The sequence below is a fragment of the Macaca fascicularis genome, chromosome 14, assembly GCF_037993035.2.
Source record: "Macaca fascicularis isolate 582-1 chromosome 14, T2T-MFA8v1.1".
NCBI classification, from domain to species: Eukaryota; Metazoa; Chordata; class Mammalia; order Primates; family Cercopithecidae; genus Macaca; species Macaca fascicularis.
This window is the reverse complement of record NC_088388.1, coordinates 75,716,781-75,744,217: the sequence shown is the minus strand read 5'-3', so window position 1 is coordinate 75,744,217 and position 27,437 is coordinate 75,716,781. Positions and strand designations below refer to the sequence as shown.

The 27,437-nt window shown below is 42.7% G+C and overlaps 1 protein-coding gene and 1 long non-coding RNA gene across 10 annotated transcripts in view; both read right to left on the bottom strand.

Annotated features, from left to right (window-relative positions):
* Window positions 1-3,201, bottom strand: part of ACER3 (alkaline ceramidase 3) — a 167,519-nt gene extending 164,318 nt beyond the window's left edge. For all 9 annotated transcript variants that reach the window (XR_012423548.1, XM_015435518.4, XM_065528747.2 and 6 more), the window contains exon 1: window positions 2,997-3,201. Coding sequence is in view for 2 of the 9 variants with exons in the window: in XM_005579150.5 (XP_005579207.1) it covers window positions 2,997-3,099 (103 nt within the window). In the remaining 7 variants the exon portion in view is untranslated. The remainder of the gene's footprint in view (window positions 1-2,996) is intronic.
* Window positions 3,202-19,779: 16,578 nt separating this feature from the next.
* On the bottom strand, window positions 19,780-26,639 carry LOC135967273 (uncharacterized). The gene is made up of 4 exons (XR_010581256.1): window positions 26,505-26,639; window positions 24,291-24,412; window positions 23,229-23,315; window positions 19,780-20,515 (listed from the first exon to the last, which is right to left on the bottom strand). It is a non-coding gene; the product is annotated as an uncharacterized lncRNA (long non-coding RNA).
* Between the last annotated feature and the right edge of the window lie 798 nt (window positions 26,640-27,437).

The following is a 27,437-nucleotide window of genomic DNA, read 5'->3' as shown; positions in this document are numbered from 1 at the left end:
GTTCAATTTGTCCTTTGTGAGAGCATAGTATTTCATATCTGTCTTCCTTTCTTTTCTAATTCAATATTGAATATAGGGGCAAAACAATGAATGTGTGATAAAAGTAATGATGAAAAGGTAACATGGATAGTAGCTTTAGAGTCAGACCTCAATGTGAATACTATCTCTACATCACTTATTGTAATCTTAGGTAAATTGTTTCTTAGAGCTTCAATGTCCTTATCTTTGAAATGGGGATAATAATACCTTCTTTTTGAAATTACTGCAAAGATCAAAAGAGATAAGATATATGAAGTGCTTAGCAAAGTGTAGTACATAGTGACCACTTAGATAATAGCTATTATTACATTACCTTTAATATTACCATCAATACTATCATTAATGTAAATACTATCATGATGTTAAAATTGCATTTGCTTTAAACACATATTTTAAACATATTATTATTAATCAGCATATTTTTCAAAGATCAAATTCTCTTAGTCCAAGATATATTATTATAGATACTCATGACTTGCTATGGTAAGATGACTTGACCTCAACTTCCTCCAGATGATTTTCTCCCAAGGTGCATGCGCAAAGGGCTGCCAACATTCACTCATCCTCTTCTTGCAACCCCTCTGATTCCTATGTCAAAACCCTCCCTGCAGTCTGCTCAGAGTTTCCTCTTCTGAGCACATTGAGAACAAATGTCATTTCCCATTTCTCAGAGCTATCTGCCAGAACACAGTATCTTGCTCTCTCATAGTCCACATGACTTAACTGCCAGTTTTCTCTCTTTGCATTTTTTATTTTATTTTTTTGTAGAAATACGGTCTAACTCTTGCCCAGGCTGGAGTGCAGTGGCACAATTACAGCTCACAGCAACCCTGAACTCCTGGGCTCAAGTGATCTTCCTACTTCAGTCTCCTAAGTAGCTAGGACTACAGGCACAACCCACCATGCATATCTAATTGTTTTATTTTTTTTATGGAGACAGGGTCTCATTATGTTGCCAGGCTGGACTCAAACTCCTGGCTTCAAGCAATACTCCTGCCTTGGCCTCCCAAAATGCTGGGATTACAGGCATGGGCCACGATGCCCAGCCCAGTGTTTTCTTTTGATTTGAATCCAAAACCTTGGTTCTAAACTAAGAGTCATTATTACCTGCATAGACCCATAAAGCTGCAAAGGATCTAAAGACCAACTAAGGCCAGCCCCTTTTCTCAACTAAATAAATTTTTCCTCCAAAAATATTCACGAGTTCATTGAACAATGTCTGATTTAACACTTTCAGTGACAGAAAGTCCTCTGTCCCCCAAGCCAACCTTTCCCATATCATTGGTTAGAAGGTTTTTCCTTACATTGAAGTCAACTTTTCCCCATTACAGTTAGTTTCTGCCCAAGGCCCTAATTGCAGATTCTAAATAAATAAAAAAAAATTATTCTATATGATAGCCATCCAATATTTGAAGACTCTTGAATTCCTCTCTTCCATGTTACACATTTCCAGCACAGAGTGCATGATTTTACGTCTCTTCCCTCGTGGTCATTGTTCTCTGGACCAGGCATGGGCTTGCCAAAGTGATCTAACAACAAACTAACTGGTAAAGTGTTTCCTTTGCCAACATGTGGTTCCCAAGTAATTGCATTACAAATGATCCCTTTGCCCATATTTCTCCATGATTATGTAAAAATAATTAATTTAAACTAATAGTTCAAGAAAAGTGACTCTCAGCCTAAATCATGGTCATAAGAGAATAGTACTAAAGTCCTGAAAACTGCAAAAAGTGTTCTTTTTTTTTTTTTTTGGAAACTTAGCCAATTACCAGAACAGAATAAAGTGGGACCATTTGTTATGATATGCTTGCCTCTTTCCTACAAAGCCACGCACAGATGCCTGGGAGCAGGACTCAACAATGAGAAGGTTAGCTAAGAAGAGTCACTTCACGTCCTGAGAAGTAGATCCAACTAAAAGAAGGCAGTAATCGTTAGCCAAAGGATGTTCTCTGCACTTTGCCAGAAGCAGGCACCTAAAAGAAGAATCAAATATTGTGATCTCAAAACCTGATTAAATGATAGAAAAAGAAGTGGCAGATTTCTCCTAGCCTCGCAGGAAAAATCGCCCAGGAAAACAGACAGACACACACACAGGCACACAGAACAAGCCCAACCTGACCAGCAGTGCCTGACAGAGCAGCAGCTAAAGAAGAATTCTTAAATCCTCAGAAGGTGCAGTTGGTGGAAGTAGTGTCCTCAGATAACCCCTAACTCCTAGATAGTTGGATACGACAGAATGGATCGGGGACTTTGGTCCTTTGTACTCTTGGCAACCTGGCGGGAGCAGAAGGTACAGACTAGGTGCAAGATGCCTTCGACTCTTGGTGCAAGATGACAGTTGAATAATCATACTCAGAGAGCAGATGACCTCTGGTACTTTTAAGACAACCTGGGGGATAGGGGTGGGATGGTTCAGATCTCAGACTGGTGAAACTGTTTTCTGGAGGTGAGCGAGGAGGTCTAATATTCTAGTGAAAAGGGGAGGGAAAGGCGGTAGAATTCTCACGGATTGGGGGAAAGACGAAGCTAGGAACTGTCCCCTTCTGGTGGTGGCAACAGCAGAGCAGGTGTCCTGGGCCCTCATTCCAAGGGGCAGGGTCCTCCAATCTTTCAGCCTAGCCCCACTCCGCTCTCGGGCGCGAATTCCCATTCCCAACCCAGCTCCTCAGGGTTTCCCCTTTAGGTCCAGTAGGGGCTCCCCACTTCCCACTGCTCTTCTGCCCCCCCAATCCTCAGGCCCCCTTCCTCCCGCCCAGACCCCGCCACTCCTCCCTCTACGCAGTGGACTCCCGGCCCGCTCCTCTCAGCCTCCCGCTGGCCCAGGGCGCCGCATTCCAGCTCCCGGGGCCAGGCCTGGCACCTCCCCTCGCGGCCAGGTTCGCCCTTTGCCTTCCTCACACGGCGTCTTCTCAGCCCGGTGCCCTCTACCCCCGCTCCCCGCCTCAGGCCACACTCACAGAACTCGGCGATGTACCACGTCACGGAGTAGTTCTCCTCGCACCAGTCCAGGGTGGAGGTTGTGGGGCCCCAGTAGCCCTCCCGGTCCGCGGCCGGAGCCATCGCGCCGCCGCCACCGCCCAGGCGTTCGGCTCACTGTGCCGGGCTAGGCTGGCGACCAGGCCGGCTCCGGCCCAGCCCGCGCGCTTGCTCGCGCCCCGCCCTGCCCTGCCTCCCCGAGGGGCGGGGCCTGGCGCCGTTACTGACACTGCCCTGAGGGAGGCCCCGCCCACCGGCGCCGCTGGGCCGAGGGGCCGGGCCAGGCTTGACCTGGCGCAAGGCCCACTCGAAGGGCGCCGGCTGGCCCCGCCCCTCTTCCACGTTGGGCGGGGCAGGGACGTGATCCAGGAAGGGGTCGGAGGCCTGGGCTTCCTGGCCCGTGTAGACACGCCAATGGCCGTAGGTTGGGGCTTCCTGACTTCGCAGAGGCTATTCTGTCAGGATGTGCCAGAGCTTCTATTTGTGTGTGTGTGGTTTGATTTAATCCGGGCGGGGGTGGTGTGTGGTTTGATTTAATCGGGGCGGGGGTGGGATGAATCCTTCTATCAAGCCCTTGCTTGATTAAACCTGTGCAGTGAAGCGCCTCTATGTCTTCCATTGAGCCACAGGCCTCAAATGGAGCCCCAAAACAGAGTACCCTCAACCAGTCCCCGCGATTCTCAGGAAATAAACCGTGATTTTCTGATAAAGGTTTAAGTGTCTCTTCGGGACAAAGGGAAAGGGTGAACAACCTAGGACCGACAAAAAAAAAAAAAAAAAAGTAGGTTCTGAGATCCTAAAAAAAGAATGCTGCTAGCTAGAGCACTAAAGCAAAGTTTCTCTGCTTCGTTTGGGCCTCCAAGCACAGAGGTTTTCACGTTCTAGCTATAATTGTGCCCTGCTCTCCAGGCAACCAACAGCCTACCCCTACTTCTAACTTCAAAAGTCTAATACTCCCAGCCCCCGTCTGGGAGTATCGTAGATGGCAAAACCCCGTGTCTACGAAAAATACAAAAATTAGCCGTGCGCGGTGGCTCAGACCTGTGGTCCCAGCTACTTGAGAGGCTGAGGTGGGAGGATCACTTGAGCCCCCAGGTGGAGATTGCATGTAGTGAACTGAGATTGTGCCACTCCAGCCTGGGGGAACAGAGGGAGACCCTGTCTCTAAATAAATAAATAAATAAAAAGTCGAATACTTTACAGGTCTGCCAGAGAGCTCTTCCTAAAACAGATGCAACCACCCTTGCCCCTAGTGTTCAGCTACACCAAACTCAAACTTTCCCCTCTCCTAGAATGTGCTGGGTCGCCTGCCTTTGCTCCCACAGTTCAACTGGGACAGCCTCTCTTCTCCGTTTGACCAACTCCCCACTCTTCTTTCAAAATCCAGCTCCCTGAAGCCGTCCCAGATGTTCACACCCTAGAGCTTCCTTGCCCTTTGTTCACATCCTACTGTGCTACATCCTGATGAGAGACCTTGCTTTCCATTCTTCATGGTCTTAGTATCAGGACTCTGCCTGAATACACAGTAAGAAATGAAGAGTATAAATGAAGGATGATACAACTGCTATTTTAGAAAATAAATAAGTCAGATGTGGTGCAAGTCAAAGGTAAAAGAGAAGACAAAGAGAGATGAAGAGCCCACAGCCTTTCTACAAAATAACCATAGCCAATTAGCAGGAAATAGAGGCAGAACTTTTATTTGCTAGATGCAAAACCTAGGGAAGCAGTGTTTTTTTGTTTGTTTGTTTGGGTTTTTTTTTTTTGAGACAGTCTTGATCTGTCACCAGGCTGGAGTACAGTGGCGTGATCTCGGCTCACTACAACCTCCACCTCCCGGGTTCAAGCGATTCTCCTGTCTCAGCCTCTGGAGTAGCTGGGACTACAGGCGCACGCCAACACGCCCAGCTAATTTTTGTAATTTTAGTAGAGACAGGGTTTCACCATGTTGGCAAGGCTGGTCTCGATCTCTTGACCTCGTGATTCACCGGCCTTGGCCTCCCAAAGTGCTGGGATTACAGGCGTGAGCCAACACGCCCAGCCGGAAGCCATGTATTTAATAGGAATAGTAGCCTATTTGAAATTTTTCTTTTTTGAGACAGAGTCTCAATCTGCCGCCCAGGCTGGAGTGCAGTGGTGCCATCTTGGCTCGCTGCAACCTCTGCCTCCTGGGAATCGTGCCTCAGCACCTCCTCATCCCCATAGCTGGGATTACAGGATGCTACCACCACACCTAGCTAATTTTTGTATTTTTAATAGAGACAAGATTTCACCATGTTGTCCAGGCTGGTCTCGAACTCCTGACCTCAAGTGATCCGCCCTCCTTGGCCTCCCAAAGTCCTGGGATTACAGGCCTGAGGTACACCCCGCCTGGCCTGAAATTTTTATTTTGAATGTCTTTGAGCTTCTGCTATATACCAGGCCCTGTTTGGCTGGCTGGGTGCTAGGACCACACAGAGCTAAACAGGAAAGATCCAAGAAGCCCATCTCCAGAGAGATAAAAGCCATTGAGGTGTGGGGAAACATCTATTTCTAGTCATTTGATCTCGTCTTCTAAAACTTCTGTTTTGTTTATTTGTTTATATCGTAATCATGAGCATTTATAATTTATAAATGAATGAAATATTTATATTTGTGTGTGCTCAAAATGAATATGCAAAAACTCATACTCAAAAGTGATTTGCCGATGAGGTGTGCAATCAAAACACTGCAGAGACCACAACAATAGAGTATGATAATTCTTAGCTAGGAGTAAAAAAAATATTAGGGTGCTGTGGAACCCCCTATGTGAAAATAACCCCTAACCCAGCCAAGTGACTCAAGGCAGGATGAAGCTTTGGCTGAGTCAATACTCTGCACAGTGTTCATCAATAGTGAAAAAGGAAATCTACGATGACCAGGACAGAATTTAGGAGAGAGAAATTCCTCATCCAAGAGAAAAGTCGCATTGCAGAAGTTTCACTCAGAAAACACAAAATGAATTTCACAGTTCCTTCAGCAATATCTACCTTCCTTTTTCTTTTTTTCTAAAAAAATTCCCCCCTTGAGCATAAAAGCAATGCCTGGAAATGTAAGGGACCCAGACTAGTCAAAACTATCTCAAAAAGAACAAAGCTGGAGGACTTGTATTTCCCAATTTCAACACTTACTGTAAAACTATGGTAGTGAACACAGTGTAGTACTGGCATGAAGATAGACATGTAGATCAAAGGAATAGAATTAGAGTCCAGCAATAAACCCTTACGTTTATGGTCAATTGATTTTTAACAAGGATGCCAAGACAATTCAATAGGGGACGAATAGTCTTTCAACAATTGGTGCTGGGACAACTGGATATGCACATGCAAAAGAATGAAATTAGAATGCTTCCTGTTACAATAAACAAAATTCAACTCAAAATAGATCATAGAACTAAATGTAAGAGCTAAAACTATAAAATTCTTAGAAGTTTGCATAAAAATAAATATTTGTAACCTTGGAGTAGGCAATGGTTTCTTATATAAAACACCAAAAACACAAGCGACAACAGGAAAAATAAATTGGACTTCATCAAAATTAAAAACTCCTTTGCTGAAAATGATACCATCAAGAAAGTGAAAAGACAACCCACAGAATGAAAGAAATTATTTGCAAATCATATATCTTATATGAGACTTGTATCCAGAATATATAAAGAACTGGTAACTCAATAATTGGAAGACAAATAGCTCCCAATAACCCTATTAAAGAATGAGTAAAGGATCTGAATAGACATTTCTCCAAGGAAGATATACAAATGATCAATAAAAACATGAAAAGATGTTCAACATAATTAGCCATTAGAAAAATGCAAATCAAAACCACAGTGAGATGCCACTTCATACACACTAGGATGGCTATAATCAAAAAGACAACAACAAATGTTGACAAGCATGTGGAGAAAGTGGAACCCTCAAACATCACTGGTATGTAAAATGGTGCAGCAGCTTTGAGAACTTTTTCAGTTCCTCAGAATGCTAAATGGAGTTATCATATGACCTGAGAAGTTTTACTCCTAGGTTATACACCAAGAGAATTAAAAACATATATCCACCAAAAACTTGTACAAGAATGATCGTAGCAGTATTATTCACAATAGCCAAAAAGTGGAAACACACTAAATGTCCATCAACTGATGAATAGATTAATAAGTGTGATATACCCATTCAATGAAATATTATTTTGCAATAGAAAGGAATGAAATGAAATACTGGTGCATGCTACAACATGGATGAACCTTGAAAATTTTATGCCTTATCAAAGATGCCAGACACCAAGGGGCACATACTGTGATTCCATTTATAATATATGGAACATCCAGAATAGGCAAATCTGGAGAGATAGAAAGTAAATCAGTGGTTGTCTAAGGCTGAGAAGGGGAGCAGGAACGGGAGGTGACTGTTAATGGGAATAAGGTAAGTTTAGGGGCTGATGAAAGTTTTCTAAAATTAAATTGTGGTGATAGTTACACAACTCTGTGAACATGCAAAAAAAAAAAAAAACCCCACTGAAGTGTATACTTTAAATGGCTAATATGTATGATGTGTAAATTATATCTTAAAACTTTTATTTTATTTTATTTTATTTTATTTATTTTGAGATGCAGTTTTGCTCTTTTTGCCGAGGCTGGAGTGTAATGGTGTGATCTCGGCTCACTGCAACCTCTGCTTCCTGGGTTTAAGTGATTCTCTTGCCTCAACCTCCCGAGTAGCTGAGATTACAGGTGTGTGCCACCGTGCCTGGCTAACTTTGTATTTTTAGCAGAGACCAGGTTTCACCATGTAGGCCAGGCTGGTCTTGAACTCCTGACCTCAGGTGATCCGCCCACTTCGGCCTCCCAAAGTGCTGGGATTACAGGCATGAGCCAATGCACCCAGCCAAAACTTTTTTTTAAAGCAATACGTTCTTGGCTGGGAGCGGTGGCTCAAGCCTGTAATCCCAGCACTTTGGGAGGCCGAGATGGGCGGATCACGAGGTCAGGAGATCGAGACCATCCTGGCTAACACGGTGAAACCCCGTCTCTATTAAGAAATACAAAAAAACTAGCCGGGCGAGGTGGCGGGCGCCTGTAGTCCCAGCTACTCGGGAGGCTGAGGCCGGAGAATGGCGTGAACCCGGGAGGCGGAGCTTGCAGTGAGCTGAGATCCGGCCACTGCACTCCAGCCTGGGCGACAGAGCGAGACTCCGTCTCAAAAAAAAAAAAAAAAAAAAAAAAAGCAATACGTTCTTCAGTTGAAAAATTTAGAAAATACCAAAAAAAAAGTTTAAAAAAAGAAATTGCTTGTAATCCCACCAACTAGTAATATCCATTGTCAACACTTAAGTATATTTTCTTCCATTATTTTATCTAATGATTTGTTTACATGATGGAGCTATTTTTGTCTTTATATTTCATATTCTTTCATAACCATTTCTCATGCCATTAAAAATGCTCATAAATATCACTTTAATAGTTACATTAAGGAGGGTGCAGGGGATGATGCCTATAATCCCACCACTTTGGGAGGCCAAACTGGGAGGATCTCTTGAGCTCAAGAGTTCAACACCAGCCTGGGCAACATAGCCAGACCCTGTCTCTACAAAAAAATTTTAAAATTAGCTGGCTGTGTTGGTGTGTGCCTGTAGTCCCAGCTACTCAAAAGTCTGAGACAAGAGGGTGCCTGAGCCCAGGAGTTTGAAGTTACAGTGACATATTATGTGCCACTCCACTCCAGCCTGGGCAACAGAGTGAGACTCTGTTTCTTTAAAAAAAAAAAAAAAAAAAAAAAAGTAGTTCCAATTTTATAAATAAATCACAATTTACTTGATTATGATACATTACTATTCCCTTACTACTGGGTATTTAGGTTATTTCCAATGCCAATATTTATTTTCAACTAACAACCCCAATTTTGAAAGCTTTCAACTAGATTCCTACTGAAAATTATTTTTACCAGTTTAAATATGACAAAAGAAATCCAAGCTAAAATTAATTTTTCCATATGAGATATGTTGTACCATTTCAAAATTGCAAAGGAAAATTTGAAACCACAAAAAGCAAATGTGTAGGCTCACTATAGAATAAGTGATCTTAAGATCTACAAATTACCTCTTGGCCTCTCTTACAGCTCAGTGCATTCATGGCAGCCCCTCAACACTGCCTGGCCACCTCTCTGTAGGAGACATGGAGTCTCACCAAAAGACAACAGACCTCAACCTGGGGACAGAACCCTAGCCTTTCTGGGAAGGCTCCCCTGACCCCCAGACAGGGTTGAAGAGCCTCCTGTGTTCTCCTGCAGACCCTTGGTTTCCCTCTGCCGTACCCCTCTCGCTCTTGGTAATGGTCTGTTTAGGAGTTAGTCTTCCAGATCCTGTCCCACTCTATCTCTGAATCTTCATCTGGACCTGACACAGGATTGCGCTCAGGAGATATTCATAGAACAATATAACAATAGTGTTTTTCAAACATTTACCATGGGCTAGACCCTGTTCTGAGTTTTATGTATAAGTATATAAACTCAGTAAAATCTTACAGCAATCCTATGAGGTAGACACTGTTCCTTTTCTCATTTCACAGTTAGAGACATTAAAGTACAAACAGGTTAAGTTACTTGCCCAAATATATATAACTAGTTCATAGCAGAGCCAGGATTTAAATCTGTCAGGAGGGCTTTAGAGCACAGGTGTTTAATAGCTACATTAAGAAAAATTGCTAATAGATTTGTGAAATCTTGATAATGAAGCCTACTCAGAGGATTTTGCAGGGATCTAGAGAGCACTCACGAGGGTAAGTGCCATTAGTATAGAAATCATATGTCGCCACAGTATGCCTAACACACAGCTTGCTGCAGATTACATCGCCAATAAATACACAGTGAATGAGTGCTATAAAAAGGCAAGGATGAGAAAAGGCACAAGAGAATGCTAATTTTAAAAATGTTATTACATTTATTATTTACTTTCTCTGTTTAATATAACCAGTAATGTATGTTCCTTATGGAAAATTTAAAAATGCAGATGAGAAATAATAATTTTATTATGAATATATAATATACTAGGATAATATATATAACTTATGTAAAGTATTCAGAAAAATAATGAAATGAATTTTGACATAGCCATCACCCAGTTTAAGAGATGGACCTTAGCCAATTCCTTGAACTCCTGTGTATCCTTCTTCAATCTCATCACTTTCCTTTCTCCATAAGCAATCACCCTCCTGAATTTTGTTTTTATCATTCCTTTACTTTTCTGTATACTTTTATCATATAAATGTATCCCTGAACATATATTTAGCATGTTTTTGAGTTTTATATAAGTAGACTCGCATGGAATGTATTATTTGGAGACTTGCTGTTTTTTTTTTTTATCAAAATACTATACTTTTAAGATTCATCCATGTTGTTGCATAAGGCTTTAGTTTATTTATTTTTACTCTTATTTTTTATTTTGTTAGAGACGAGGTCTCGCTCTGTCCCCTAGGCTAGAGTGCAGTGGCACATTGTAACTCACTGTAACCTTGAACTCCTGGCTCAAGAGACCCTCTCGCCTCAGTCCCCTGAGAAGCTAGGACTATAAGCACATCACCATGGCTCACTAGTTTTTATTTTTTAATTTTTTTGTAGAGACAGAGTCTGGCTACTTTGCCCAGGGTGGTCTCAAACTTCTGGCCTCAAGTGATCCACCTTGGCCTCCAGACTGTTGGGATTACAGGTGTGAACCACTACGCCTGGTCAAGTTTTACTCTTTTATGGCCTTCTTTTGTATGACAATACCACAATGTATTTATCAATTCTCCTAAGATGAATATGAAGTTGTTTTTCACTTTTGCTATTATAACCACTACCATCCTGCTGTTTATTTTTACATACTTCTGACACACGTACAAGCGTATTACCTTTGGCAGGTTACCTATGAATGAACGTTTGCATGTTTTCAAATTAGTGGATAATGCCAAACGTTGTACCAATTTACATTTTCAGAATTAAATTATATTTCACACTGAAAAGATATTTATACAAAAAAAAAATCCACAATGAAAAAATATGTCAAGAATCACCTGAGGCCGGGCACAGTGGCTGATTCCTGTAATCTCTGTGCTTTGGGAGGCCAAGGTGAGACAATTGCTTGAGGCCAGGAGTTCAAAATCAGCCTGGGCAACATAGTAAAATCTACCTCTACAAAACAATTACAAATCAGTCAGGTGTAGTGGCACAGGCTTATAGTTCTAGCTACTTGAGAGACTGAGGTGGGAGGACATCTTGAGACTGGGAGTTCGAGGCTGCAATGAGCTATGATCACACCACTGCACTCCAGCCTGGGCAACAGAGCAAGAGCAGGATCCTGTCAAAAAAAAAAGAAGGAAAGAGAGAAAGAAAAAGAAAGAAAGAAGAAAAGAAGGAAGGAAGGAAGGAAAGAAAGGAAGGAAAGGGAAGAAAGGGAAGAAAGGGAAGAAAGGAAGGAAGGAAGGAAGAAAGAAAGAGAAAGAAAGAAAGGAAGGAAGGAAGGAAGGAAGGAAGGAATCGGCTGTGTGCGATGGCTCATGCCTGTAATCTTAGCACTTTGGGAGGCCGAGGTAGGTGGATCACCTGAGGTCAGGAGTTCAAGACCAGCCTGGCCAACATGGTGAAACCCCATCTCTACTAAAAATATAAAAAATAACCAGGCATGGTGGCGGGCACCTGTAATCCCAACTACTCGGGAGGCTGAGGCAGAGAATCACTTGAACCCGGGAGGTGGAGGTTTCAGTGAGCCAAGATCGTACCACTGCAGTCCAGCCTAGGCAACAGAGCAAGACTCCATTTCAAACAAAAAAAAAAAAAAAAGAAAGAAAGAAAAAGGAATCAAGAATCACCTGGAATTTCATCACTTAGTAAACACTGATAATATTTTGGTGTATAACTAACCAGATATTTTTCATACATATACATGTTTTATTAAAATAGTTATAAAATATGAATCATTTTGGAGCTTTCTGTTTTTACTTAAAATGCATGATAAGCATTGAAAAATAAATGTATTAATAAATGTATTATGTACCTGCTGATGCTTATGCTTCCAGAAACATCTAATCATCACTCCCAATTCCAGACTTTGAGACTCTACTCTGATGCCATCCTGATGACCCCAGGAAGGCATTAGACCCCAGCAGTTGGACCCCAAGCCCCACCCTCCAGGCAGCGTTAGTGCTAGGGCCTGATTTTCTCATAAGACTTATTTTCTAAACTCGGAAGAAACTTGGATTACACAGAACAAAAGTCAATTTCAAGCTCCTTGAGCTAGCTAGACTTCCTGGGCCCCTTGTCTCCCTGGATTTCCCCGTGCAGACCTCTTCTGTACCCGCCACAGGCCACCTGCTGCCATGTCTCCTGCCAGTGCCCCTATGTTCTCTCCCATTTTCTCCCAATTGGAGTCTCTTCTAGTTACATTACATCTTTGCAAAACTTGAATAAGTAAAAGCCCATTTACATGGGACTCTACAAAATGAATTGAACATCTATTATCGAGCAAGCTTGGTGTTGGGAATACAGAGTATTCTCAATTTTGACCTGGTAATAAATGAAATATGACAAAACACACAAAGCAAGTTAGTAAATTCACTTTCTAATAAATATTTAAGGAAACCCAGCTGTGTCTCAGGCACTATTCTGGGCAATAGAAGAGGAAAAACAGACAAATCTCAAAGGTCAAAATAGGTTTTTTTTGAGACTGAGTCTCACTCTATTGCCCAGGCTAGAGTGCAATGGTGCAAGGTACGAGCTCAGCTCACTGCAACCTCTGCCTCCAGGTTCAAGCGATTCTTCTGCCTCAGCCTCCCAAGTAGCTGGGATTATAGGCGTGCACCACCACGCCTGGCTAAGTTTTGTATTTTTCATAGAGACGAGGTTTTGCCATATTGGCCAGCTTGGTCTGGAGCTCCTGAACTCAGATAATCCACTCACTTCGACCTCCCAAAGTGCTGGGATTACAGGCGTGAGACCTTGCGCCCGGCCCGGGATTACCTTTTAAAATCTTTCTAACAATCCTGTGAATTAAGTACTACTTTTAGCCCTTGTTTACAGATGATGAAACTGACACAGTGAGGTTAGGTATTTCACCCAATGGCAGCCAGATCATAAGCAGCTCACCCTAGGCTGGAATCCAGGCAGTCTGGTGCCAGAGGCCATGTTCTTCTTTGCTGTGCCAAGCTAGCTGTGTGAGCTTGGAAGAAAGGGCTGTGCTGGACAGAGAGAACTGTAGGTCTCCTTAGAGGCCAGCACTGTGTTTGGTTTTACTTTGCATCTGAAGTGTAGGCAGTGAGGTTTATGAGGTCTGCAGGGACAATGCCATCAAGGGCCTACAGGGTTTTAAGCAAGAGCTTGATGTGGGTACATATGCAGGAGGGAGGACAGATTGACTGAATTGGGAAAGACTGAAGACATGGAGCCTGTAGAAGAGACTATTGCAGTGATAGGGTGAGCAGCAATAGTGATGGAGAGGAAAGGACAAATTCATAGATATTTAGAGGGTAGAATCAACATGAATTGGAGAGAGACTGTGGGGAAGGGTTGAAAGAGAAGGAAGAGGTTGGTTTCCAGCCATTCCTAACTGCTGGGAAAGCCAGAAAATTAACCTGGCTGTAGTAGATCATTGGGGGTGGTTGATCAGAGCAGAAGACAGAGAAAGCATTTCTGGGCAAGAGACAGACTGCAAGGGCTTGAAAGGGCAAGAGAAAAACAGGCAGAATGAAACATTGAGAGTGGCTGAACTTGTGTACACACATGAGGGAGGAGTGAGGACAAATATCAGGGACTAAAGATGGAAAGGCTGGGGCCCAATGTGCTGTGATAATGCATTTGGGGTTTATCTTAGTGTTCAAGAAAAAGAATAACGTTTAAATCCATGTGTTAGAAGAAATAAGTTTTTGATTTGAGGATTTTTTTTGTAGTAGGGCAGGGTAAGGAGGAGGCGGGAGATCAGGAAAATCAATTAGAAGGCTGTGGCAAATAATCTTGGCAAAGGATAGGACAGTCAGATTAAACTGCATCACAGGTCCTGGACAGTCCTTGCGCTAGCTTTCCAGGAGAGAACTTCAGAGTTCCTTGCTTGGTGGAAGATTGAGAAGAGCTGAAGTTTACCAAGTCAGCTCCTGAGCCCAAAATACGCCACATCCTGGGAGGTAAGTCACCACACATATGAACAGAATCAACAGCCTTTTTCCACCTGGAAGGTTGTTACAAAATAAATTTCAAGAAGTTGAGTATTAATTGAATAGCTCTAATTTGATTGTTTTGTTTTGAATGAGGTTATGGAAACATTAACAATTTAAAAAGTACCCTAAAGACACTTGCCCCATGAACAGGAATTCCTTCCTTTCAACATTGCCTATAAGCCGAGCCCTCTCTTTTCTTTAACTCATAATTTCTATCTGTACATAGGTGGATGCCTGATTTTCTTGTATCTACCCTAGCACAGTTACCGTCTAGAGGCTGACCCAAATCTCTATCTCTAACCCAGATCAGTCTCCACAGCTTCGGCTCTTCAATCAGTTAGGATCATGTTTGGCTGCAGGTGACAGAAAATTAGATCCAGTGCCTTAACCAAAGAAGAGTTTATTTTTCTCAGGCAGTAGACAGTCCAGGGCCCTGCCACAGCTCCACAGTGCCAGAATCCTTCTTCTTGCTCTGCCCGCTTAGGGTATGGTCTTCATCCTCATGGTCACAAGATGGCTGCTTCTTGTCTAAGAAACCCAGCTCTGTTTAGGTAGGACAAAGGAAGAAGGGCAAGGGTAAAAAGCAAATGCCAGCCAGGGCTGTCCATTGCTATCACAAAAACAATAGCCAGGCCAGGCATGGTGGCTCACACCTGTAATCCCAGTACTTTGGGAGGCTGAGGCAGGAGGATCACTCGAGTGCAGGAGTTCAAGACCAGCCTGGGTAACACAGTGAGACCCTGTCTCTGAAGAAAGATAGGAAAGAAAGAGAAAGAAAGAAAGAAAGAAAGAAAGAAAGAAAGAAAGAAAGAAAGAAAGAAAGAGAGAGAGAGAGAGAGAGAGAGAGGGAGGGAGGGAGGGAGGGAGGGGGGGATGGAATGAAGGAAGGAAAGAAAGAAGAGAAGAGAAGAGAAGGAAGGGAAAGGAAGGGAAGAAAGGAAAGAAAAGAAAGAAAGAAGAGAGGGAGGGAGGGAGGGAGAGAGGGAGGGAGTGAAAGGAAGGAAACAGCCTCTTCAAAACCTACACCCATTGATATCCACTTAGAACTCTTTGGTCGGAACAGGGGTCTCACAACCAACCACAAATAGTCTGGGAAGACTGGCAAGAGAGTCTAGCAGAGTGGATGTTTTAGCTGGGCACCACACTGTCCAAACAAAATTGGCTTCTGTTAGGAAAAAAGTAGGGGGACAGGATATTCAGTGACCAACTGATAGGATCTCCCATAGACCAGCATTTCCTACTATCTTCTGGACAGTTCTCCTTGGATATTTCTTTTTTTTTTTTTTTTTTTTTTTTTTTTTTTTGAGACAGTCTCATTCTGTTGCCCAAGCTGGAGTGCAACAGCATGATCTCGGTTCACTGCAAACTCTGCCTCCCAGGTTCAAGTGATTCTCCTGCCTCAGCCTCCCGAGTAGCTGGGATTATAGGCACCCGCCATCATGCCCAGCTAATTTACATATTTTTGTAGAGATGCATTTTCTTTTCTGTTTTTCTTTCTTTCTTTTTTTTTCTTGACAGAGTCTCACTCTGTCTCCCAGGCTGGAGTGCAATGGCGTGATCTCGGCTCACTGCAACCTCCGCCTCCCGGGTTCAAGTAATTCTCCTCCCCCTGCCTCCCTAGTAGCTGGGATTATGGGCACCCACCACCACACTCAGCTAATTTTTTTTGTATTTTTAGTAGAGATGAGGTTTTACCATGTTGGCCAGGCTGGTCTTGAACTCCTGACCTCAGGTGATCTGCCCACCTCGGCCTCCCCAAGTGCTGGGATTACAGGCATGAGCCAGGGCGCCTGGCCGGATATTTCATAAGGATCTCAGATTTGTTATGTTCTGAAGTTATCTCATTTTCCCTCCACACTGGCTTCTCTTCCACTGTTTTTGTTTGTTTGTTGTTGTTTTGTTTATTTCATAGTGAAATTCACAACCATTGACCCAGTTTGTTAAAGAATGAAGCCTTGACCGGTGTGGTGGCTTATACCTGTAACCCCAGCACTCTGGGAGGCTGAGGAGAGCAGATCGCTTGAGCCCAAGAATTCAAGACCAGCCTGGGCAACATGGTGAAACCCTGTCTCTACAAAAAATACAAAAATTAGCCAGGTGTGGTGTCATGAGCCTATAGTCCTAGCTACTCAAGAGGCTGAGGCGGGAGGATCATTTGAGCTCAGGAGGTTGAGGCTGCAGTGAGCTGTTGGCAACAGGGCAAGACCCTGTCTCAAAAAAAAAAAAAAAGAAAGAAGCCTTGACACCTCCCTATCTCCATGCAGCCTTATCCAGTGATCAGACCCTATGGATTCTTCTATCTGTCCATTTTCCTCTCTCCCCTACTACCATTATCTCTGTCCAAGTCATCATTGCCTGTGCCCTGATAGCCCTGAGGAAAGTCTTGCCCTGCTCCAATCCCACAACCTATTATTCTTTATACTGTGGCTGCCAGAGGGCTCTATCAATGTCCTCTTCCAAACAACAAAATAACTTTCAGTGATTTTCCACAACCTATGGGATAAAGTCCAGACTCCCTGATATGACCAGCAAGGCTCTTCGTGACCTAGTTCCTCATCTCAAGCCTTGTTGTTGCATTCCTAAAATACTTTCTGTTCCCTAAAAGAACCCCTTCTCTCACTCCTGGGTTTTTGTGAACATTTTCCCTTCAGCTTGAATCTCCGCTTCCCTTTCTGCCACTTTAGCTAACTGTTGTTTAATCTTTCAAGTCTCAGCTCAAACCAGGCTTTCTCCAGAAATTCTTGTAGATCGTAACATCACTTTGCATTGTAATCATCTGTCTACTTGTCTTCCCCACCAGCAAGATCCGCGGCTCTCAAACTTAAGAGAATATCACAATAGCTGCTTGTTATGTTTCAGCCGAGACCTAAAGAATCAGAATCTTGGCCGGGCACAGTGGCTCACACCTGTAATTCCAGCACTTTGGGAGGCCAAGGTGAGTGGAAAACTTGAGGTCAGGAGTTCAAGACCAGCCTAACATCAACATGGTGAAAGCCCATCTCTATTAAATACAAAAAATTAGCCAAGTGTGGTAGTGCATGCCTGTAATCCCAGCTACTTAGGAGGCTGAGGCAGAAGAATTGCTTGAACCCGGGAGGCGAAGGTTGCAGTGAGCCGAGATTGCATCATTGCACTCCAGCCTGGGCAACAAGAGCAAAAACTCTGTCTCAAAAAAAAAAAAAAAAAAAAAAAGAATCCGAATCTCTGGGGCCCTAGATCTGCAAGCTTGGGTCATTGTGAGGCAGGAACCACATCTTGAGAAACTAAGGCAGACTCCAGGCAGCCTCAGGGCAAGGAAAGTGTCTTGACTCTCAGTGTGTCTCTAGTGCCTAGCACAGGGCAAGGCATAGAGTGAGCCATCTGTGTAACTCCAAATCCTTTCTCTTTCCACTACCTGTAGGATAAAGTCCAAACTCCCTTACACGACAGATAAAGCTCTTTGTGACCCAGTTCCTGCCCACCTCTCAGGCCTTGTTGCTGCGTATGTGAATGAGGTAGAATGGTGTCATCCACTTAAAAGAATGATTACTAGTTATAGGGTACACAGACTTTGATGTCAGATAGGTAAAGCAATCAATTCATCAATCAATCTTTTGTGATTCTCTATTGCTCATGGGATCAATTCCAAACACCCTGACAGATCTTGGATTTGAAGCCAGCAACGCCTCTTATTATTTCTGTGAACTTGAGTTATTTTCCTATACTGTATATGCCTTGGCTCCTTCACCTGAAAAACTAGGCTAATACTTACATTAATCTCATAACAGTACTATTAGAAGTAAATGAGATACTGAGTTTAAGGCACTTAGGGCAATGCCTTGGAACATAGCAAAAACTCAATGCGAATTGACCATATACCACCACCATCACCACCACCACCACCACTACTACTATTTATGAAGTGCCTGTTTAATTCCAGCCAGGAATTTAAAATTTTTATTTTATTTTTTTTAGAGACAGAGTCTCTCTATGTTGCCAAGATGGAATCTGAACTCCTGGGCTCAAGCAATCCTCTCTCCTCAGCCCCAAGTTGACTGAGGCTACAGGTATGCACCACTGCACCTGCTAGCCAGACATTTAAGTAAATATGTATAGATAGATAGATAGATAGATGGAGTTTCTCTCTTGTTGCCCAGGCTGGAGTGCAACGGCATGATCTTGGCTCACTGCAACATCCACCTCCCAGGTTCAAGCAGTTCTCCTACCTCAGCCTCCCGAGTAGCTGGGAGTACAGGCACCCACCGCCACGCCTGGCTAATTCTTGTATTTTTAGTAGAGAAAGGATTTCACCATGTTGGCCAGGCTGGTCGCTAACTCCTGACCTCTGATGATTCATCCACCTTGGCCTCCCAAAGTGCTGAGATTACAGGCGTGAGCCACCACGCCTGGCATGTTTTTTTTTTTTTTTTTTTTGAGACAGAGTCTGGCTCTGTTGCCCAGGCTGGAATGCAGTGGTGTGATCACAGCTCACTGCAACCTCCCTTTCCTACATTCAAATGATCCTCCCATCTCAGCCTCTCAAGTAGCTGGGACTACAGGCACACACCACCACACCTGGCTAATTTTTGTATTTTTTGTAGATATGGAGTTTTGCCATGTTGCCCAGGCTGGTCTCAATATTTTAGGCTCAGGCAATCTGCCTGCCTGGGCCTCACCAAGTGCTGGGATTACAGGAGTGAGCCACCACACCCGGGAGTAAGCATTTTTATATGCATTACTTTAGTTAATTATCCCAGTCACTTAGCAAGATAAATATCACTATCCTCATTTTATAGATAAGAAAACTGGGTCAATTGAACAATTTGTCTGTCCAGTGGACTCTACTGAAAAACTTGTCTCTGGATATTTGTAATAAAACATGCTAAAACCCTAAGTCAAAACATGATACTAGTTAACAGGAAATTGTTCTTCTGATATATACAGCAAAAGGGAATTGAAAGGATTATTTCCAAATTGATTGTGCCACATAAATTTGGTTACATGAGTCCAGCATATAAAGACAAACTCCTCTTATGATCTTGCACTTTATTTTACAATTTGTTCCAATAGAGCTCGATGTTTTGTGTATGCATACCAACAGGTGACACAAAACAAAAGTTGGGATCATTGTGAGTAACCTGAGTATGTTGGAAACCAAGGAGGTGCTGAATATTATTATATGAAGCTTATGAATTGAAGTGAATGGTAGAACCAGGCCAAACCACACATTGCAAAACAGGCACAAAGTTTGGGCCAAAAGTGGCCAGGAATTTCCAAATAACACATAGCTGATTGATAGGTAGTATCTACAATATCCCAAACCCACATTTTCCTCTCCAGAGCATCTCCCTGATGAAACTTGATGTTGTGACTAAAACAGAACCTGTTGATTTGCAGGTAATAACCCAGAACACCAAGCTGTTAGTGTATGCAGTTCAAAGTAATGCTTGCATACTTGGAGACAGAATTGTAGATATTGACCATAGTATGTGTTACTGGCGTAGGGTGTCCAGGTTCTTGGTGTTTTGAACAAAGAATTGGACAAAACACACAAACAAAACAAGCGAAGAATGAAGCAACGAAAGCAGAGATTTATTGAAAATCAAAGTACACTCCACAGGGTGGGAGTGGCCCGAGCAATGGGGCTCAAGAGCCCCATTACAGAATGTTCTGGGGTTTAAATACCATCTAGAGGTTTCCCATTGGTTACTTAGTGTACACTCTATGTAAATGAAGTAGTGACCTGCAATTAGTCTGTCTGGTTTAGGAAAGCAACCAATCAGAGGCTGAAGTTACAAAGTTACACTCCTATGCAAACCTCTGATTGCTTTCTGCAATCTGCAACCAATCAGAGATACTTTAAATTTTCCATCTGCCATGTAGAAAAAGGGCAGCAGGGAGCGGGGGTGGGTGGGGGGGAGGGGGGCGAGGGCAGGGGGAGGGGGGTGGCGTCGGGGGGTGGTTTGCCAAGGAAGTAGCCTGTAGTCCTTTGGTTACCTAGGTGTGGAAAGTTGGGGTTTTCCTTTTGATTTAGTTCTAGGAAGTTAGTGTGAATCAGCCTTAAGATCCCTGCCCAGACCCTATTCTCCTGCCTCATTTTTCCTGAGAGATGTGATCCCCATAAGTCTTTATGGGAGGCAGAGGGACCAATGGTCTTTCTTCTGTAATTGCCTCTTGCTGATTGGGGTGTAGTCCTTACATACTGGGAATCATGAAATCATGGAACTTTCACCCTCCTTTGTCTACTGGAAACAGGGTAGCTACTTCAGGGGGTGGTGTCTTCACCTGGAACTGGCTGGAACACTTGTCGCATAATCATCTGAAGTTTGATGGTCTCTAGGAGAGAGGAAATTAATTTGGTTAAAAGATTTAATGGGAACTTCAGTGGGTGAATACTTATGCTGTCAGGAATGTTTGTTATACAGATTTTCAAGAGAGAGAGGAAAAAAACTGGTCTGTTCTAGGATCTATATGTTTCCTTAAAGTCTTAGCACAAGCAACTCCATTTTGGTTTGGTTTGGTCTTTTGGGGCCTAGTGCATGAGCTCAGTCCAAGACAATGGCCTCCCATAATTTCGTTTTTAAAAAATTCCCACTTTTGCCTGGGCGCGGTGGCTCACGCCTGTAATCCCAGCACTTTGGGAGGCCGAGGGGAGCAGATCACGAGGTCAGGAGACTGAGACCGTCCTGGCTAACACGGTGAAACCCCGTCTCTACTAAAAATACAAAAACATTAGCCAGGCGTGGTGGCAGGTGCCTGTAGTCCCAGCTACTCGGGAGGCTGTGGCAGGAGAATGGTGTGAACCCGGGAGGTGGAGCTTGCAGTGAGCCAAGATCACGTCACTGCACTCCAGCCTGGGGTGACAGTGCAATACTCTGTCTCAAAAAAAAAAAAAAAAAAAAATCCCGCTGTTTGGTCAGGTTCTCATTTAGGTGAGAGTGTGACCAAAACTTAGGGCCTTAGCACCACTCTCAGTTACCATCATTTTGGGTTTCTGGTCTCAGCATATCATTCACAGATTATGGTGTCCTCATGGTTGCACATTTCTTTCAGCTCTTGTCATTCCAGTTGAAGAGAGACCTTCTGACATTCTAGAGATAGATGTCTACATGCAAACATTTAAAACGTTTGAGAGAATACAGTGCACCAAGGAGACTATTATCATGACTGTTGGGAGGATAATACCAACAGTTTGGAGAATACTCCTTACCCAGGGTTCCCATAAACCAAACCTCCTGAAATTAAATAGATTGAAGAAGGAGCTAAACAGTCTACTTATAACTAAGCAATCTCTTCGTTAATTCCCTGCAACTAAATCTCTATAATCTTCATTTAATGTATTTCTCCATAGGCCAGGAGTGCCAGCGGTTGCACAGATATTTCTCTGTTCATTGGTTCATCCAATTCTTCTTCCTTTCTTTTATTTTCTTTTTTTCTTTTTTCTTTTTTTTTTTTTTTTTTTTTTTGTTGTTGTTGTTGTCATTGAGATGGAGTCTGGCTCTGTTGCCTGGGCTGGAGTGCAGTGGCATGATCTTGGCTCACTGCAACATCTGTCTCCTGGGTTCAAGTGATTCTCCCACCTCAGCCTCCCAAGTAGCTAGGACTACAGGCACGCACCACCATGCCCAGCTAATTTTTTTGTACTTTAGAAGAGATGGGGTTTCACCATGTTTCCCAGGCTGGTCTTGAACTCCTGAGCTCAGGCAATCTGCCCACCTTGGCCTCCCAAAGTGCTGGGATTACAGGCATGAGCCACCGCACCTAGCTGTTCAGCCAATTTTTTTTTTTTTTTTAAATGAGATGGACTCTTGCTCTGTCACCCAGGCTGGAGTGCAGTGGCGCAATCTCAGCTCACTGCAACCTCTGCCTCCTGGTTCCAAGTGATTCTCTGCCTTAGCCTCCCAAGTAGCTGGAATTACAGGCATGCACCACCATACCCAGCTAATTTTTGTATTTTTAGTAGAGATAGGGTTTCACCATGTTGGCCAGGCTGGTCTCGAGCTTTTGGTCTTATATGATCTGCCCACCTCAGCCTCCCAAACTGATGAGATTACAGGTGTGAGCCACTGTGCCTGGCCTGTTCAGCCAATTCTAGCATAACTGTCACAAAATAATTTAAAGTCTGTTGTGTAACTATAGCCTTTACAGTAGATGTTCTCAGAAGATCCAGTCCTTGGGTTCTAGATTGTAAAGGGGTTAATTGTCCTTACTGAACCATAGAAAGCTTTTTTTACCTGGTGAAAATACACTGTATCATAATAATCTACTGTTACAACATCAGCCCTCTTGCATAGGAAAGCTTTTATACAACCAGAAAACATGCATTGAACATTACAATGTAATGAAATCCCTTTGTAAATGTTTAAATGGCCCCTCAGATAGCCAAATGTACCTGAAGCTTTGATTGCCTTCCCAGGAATATGAATTGGGCAATTCAAACATTGCTTATAAAATATTTCAGCAATTTATAAGTCAGCACACCAATGTATATTTAACTTGGATCATTTTATCTTTTCCATGATGAGTCATGGAATGCAGAACCTTTAATAACAAAGGTTTAGGGACTCAGGAAGGACAAGGTGGCTGTCCTGGTTCTGCATAAGTCCATGCTTAACATTGGCTTTGTATCCTCTTGTTTAACCAGTTATTTCTCCAATTTAGGTGCATAGCACTGATAGCTCAGGGGTTATCATAGGTAATTTGACATTGACCATGGAGTTCAAACGACTTTTAGTTAAAAACACTATTGACAAGACGTATACTCAGACCTATTAGAATTTTAGAAAGTCCATACAATTTTGGAACATATATTAATATCATTCACCAAAATATAATCTGAAGAAGATTAAACATTTTTTATTTTGACAATGCTTCCCATGTAACTAAACGTGTGATTTTGAAGCTGAAATTAGACTTTGGGAAGCCTACTAAATATGTTAAAGGTTTACAAAAATTTATATTCCATGCCTTCTTATAATCTTTTACCATTCATTCAATCAGTTTACACAGAGAAAAAGAGGCCAGAGACTGACTGTTAAGAAATTCTTACCATTTTGCTGGCATGCCAGGCGTCTGGGTTCTCTTTCCCTGAGCAGCCTTAGCAACCCTGCTTGACTGTATGCAAACAAACACATTCCTGTGAATTAAGAATATCCACAAATAGTTTACAAGTTTTGGAGAAATTAGGCAGAGAGAGAGAAATATGACTTAAATGCTATTTATGAAAGTTAAACAACATTTTGTAAATGCTATTAATGAAAGTATACACTTAATATATCAGGAAGCCTAATATCCAAAAAGTTAATTTAAGGTGAAAAAGGTAGTGTGCATCATCAATTCCTACAGATGCAACAAAGGTAGCCTAGGAATTCCAGATAAATTGAATCAATGATGACTTGCTAGAAACACATGGGAAACAAAATAACTATCAACACAATCAAATAAAAACCTTCCATTAGAAACTTCAAAAAATCATGGTTATATATATATGCATACATGAGCAAAGCCCAGAGGAGAATAAACAGCAAACAAGTGAAAATTAGAAGCAAAAGCAAATAAACAGGAAATCAACCCTAAATTTTTCCTATTCAATCTACCCTGGAGGCTATGGTGTTACCTAGGGCCCCCCAAAACCCACGTGATGAATATTTTATTCTTGATACACAATTCAATATCCTTAAGTTCACCAATATAATCATACATCCTGTGCAATCAAGAAATTCACTTTGGGCGCATGACCAATAGGTACTCCAGTGCCAGCACTATCCTATCCATGCAAAACAGAAAACATAGTGTGAAGCAAAGCAAGCATGTGTGTGAAATGTGGCTCCACACTAAATCTACCTTCATGCTTAACTGTATTAAAAAAGATTGCCAAACTGCTGATGCATTTTTACAATACGTCAAATAGGAATTTAATCAAGACTAAGAGCTTTAACTACAAAAACGTTAATTTGGCTGGTTGTGATGGCTCACACCTGCAATCCTAGCACTTTGGAAGGCCGAGGTGGGTGGATCACCTGAGGTCAGGAGTTTGAGACCTGGCCAACATGGCGAAAACCCATCTCTACTAAAATTATTTTTAAAAAACTAGCAGGGTGTGGTGGCACACCTGTAGTCTTAGCTACTGGAGAGGCTGAGGCAGGAGAATCACTTGAACCTGAGAGAGGGAGTTTGCAGTGAACCGAGATCACACCACTGCACTCCAGCCTGGGCAATAGAGGGAGATTCTGCCTGAAAAGAAAAAAAAAAAGTTAATTAGCCAAATGTCTCCAATTCTCTACCAGGTTTTGAAGGATATTTTATTACCTAAACTTTTCTACATCTTTCTCCCCTACTTACTGGTTCCTTACTACAGTGTTTCATAGATAACCTTTTCAAATCTGTAATTTGAACCAACTTTTAGTAACTTCTGAATTACATAAAATTATTCTTTTTCTCACCAATAGCACAACCCTTTGGCACATTTTGTAAATAGAAATATGTGTTAACTAGAATTCTTATCCTTGGTAACCTAAAATTTTAGTAAAACCCTAAAAAACAAGAAATCCTGAACTATCAAATATGGGCATTTATAGATAAGAACAATTCTGGCTGGGCGCAGTGGCTCACGCCTGTAATCCCAGCACTTTGGGAGGCCGAGACGGGCGGATCACGAGGTCAGGAGATCGAGACCATCCTGGCTAACACGGTGAAACCCCGTCTCTACTAAAAAATACAAAAAACTAGCCGGGCGAGGTGGCGGGCGCCTATAGTCCCAGCTACTCGGGAGGCTGAGGCAGGAGAATGGCGTGAACCTGGGAGGCGGAGCTTGCAGTGAGCCGAGATCCGGCCACTGCACTCCAGCCTGGGTGACAGAGCGAGACTCCGTCTCAAAAAAAAAAAAAAAAAAAAAAAAAGAACAATTACACCATTTTTAGAAACATATTTCCCCATATCAAAACTCTTTCTTTTTTTTTTTTTTTTTTTTTTTTTTTTTGAGACGGAGTCTCGCTCTGTCACCCAGGCCGGAGTACAGTGGCACGATCTCGGCTCACTGCAAGCTCCGCCTCCCGGGTTTATGCCATTCTCCTGCCTCAGCCTCCCAAGTAGCTGGGACTACAGGCGCCCACCACCATGTCTGGCTATTTTTTTTTTGTATTTTAGTAGAGACGGGGTTTCACCGTGTTAGCCAGGATGGCCTCGATCTCCTGACCTCATGATCCGCCCGTCTCGGCCTCCCAAAGTGCTGGCATTACAGGCTTGAGCCACCGCGCCCGGCCTCAAAACCCTTTCTTAATTGGAAATGACCCAGATATTCAATGAGTATCAAAAATAATCTTAAGATTTTAATTTACACAAAAAGTTTACCTAAAACATTTATCCTATTTTTATGTACTCAATTCTTTCATTTTTAACAGTTTATCTAGATTACTTCTGTAAACTGAGATATTAGACACTATCATTTAAAGTTAGTTATTTCCTTGCTGACCATGTTTTTAATCACCAGTGAACATCAAGTGCTAACCTAAACCTAAGTAAGAGTCTCAGAGTTAAATACACAGGTGTTTTTGCAAATAGCTCAGAAGATTTAGCTAACATTAAATTTCTCTCATTTGTCAAAAAATGAAAAAGGCACACAAACCAAGATCATTTTGTTGTGGCTGGGTTCATCGTTTTACAACCCTCTATGTCAAAACCTGACACCTCAAAATATCTAGCAGAGACAAATATAAAATCCAGACAAGGCTGGGTGCGATGGCTTATGCCTATAATCCCAGCACTTTGGGAGGCCAAGGTCAGGAGTTCGAGATCTGCCTGGCCAACACGGTGAAACTCCGTCTCTACTAAAAATACAAAAATTAGCTGGGAATGGTGGCACATGCCCGTAATCCCAGCTACTTAGGAGGCTGAGGCATGAGAATTGCTTGAACCTGGGAGGCGGAGTTTGCAGGGAGCAGAGATCAGGCCACTGCACTGCATTCCAGCCTGGGTTATAAGACCAAGACTCTGTCTCAAAAATAAATAAATAAAATTTTAAAAAATAAAATAAAATTCAGACAAATATGTATGCTGACAATTCTGATGGCATGTCCATTTTTATTTTACCAATTGTTTTAAAGCTAGCTTGTTTAGTAAAGTTATACTTAAGTCATGTGAACTTGAAAATTGCTTAGACTTACTTGCTTAATTTATGAGCACTTTTTTACTTATAAGCCAATTTGGTAGACACAAAATATAACAACAAGCGTACATACGAATAAACACATCTCAACATGTATACACACACACAAATGAAGATCCAATAGCTTGGAATCCTTGCCATGAGATAGCAATACAAGCTCACCGGTTTTACTTTGTTTGCCCCAGTAGGTAATCCAATGAAGGCTGTGATCCAAAATTTTGGGAAAAGCAGTTTTCATGGCAGTTTGATTTTTACAGACCAAACCTCCGCAGATTCCAATGAACACTGGGACCACCTAGTACCAAAAGAGAATATGACATACTTACCAGGCCTGACCCTGCTTAGAACAGTAGCACCAAAGTCTGGATACACGCAATGCATCCTACTTTCCCTTTCACCAGCAAACTCCAGATTCCAAACAATATTGGGGCCAAACACTATTGCAAAAGTTCCCATTGTCATCTGTGATAGAAAATTCTAAGGAGGGCTTAATGCTAGGCCTCAGAACCTCTGCCAAGGGCATCCCCTTCGGAGAGGTTGAGAACCAGAGGATCTCCTGGAATGTCCCCCTTTGGGGTCCAATCTTAGAGTGTCAGACGTCTCTGACCTTAGGTGGGCACTGGTGCCACTTGCAAGTTTTCCCACCAGAGGCCATGGCCCACTGTGAGTTTTCCTTCTGTCCCTGGATGAAGGCCTCAACATCTAGCATCTTTATAATTTGATTAGGCCACGTTTTCCCATGCTTCCCGTTCCACTAGAGTGATAGCCATGAACCTTTGTGATAGGAGGCTGGAGCCTGGGTGGGTTTCTTTTGTCCTTAGCCAGTTGAGTAGGGGGAAGGGAAGAATTTAGCATAAGAAAACAAGGTTTAAGTCAACTGAAGAGCATGTGAGTTTGCCCCAGAGGAGCTGTCCACCACATGTAAGGATCAGGGACCACAACCAGCAAACACAGAAAAGAGTCCCTCTCCTTTCCGGGCAGGGCAACTATCCCCATTCACTTCTTGGCCTTCAGGCAACACCGGAGAGTGGCCCCAGCTAGTTGTCCCCAATTTCCAAGGAGCTACTAGGAAATAGCTGCTGAAAGACTGAAAAA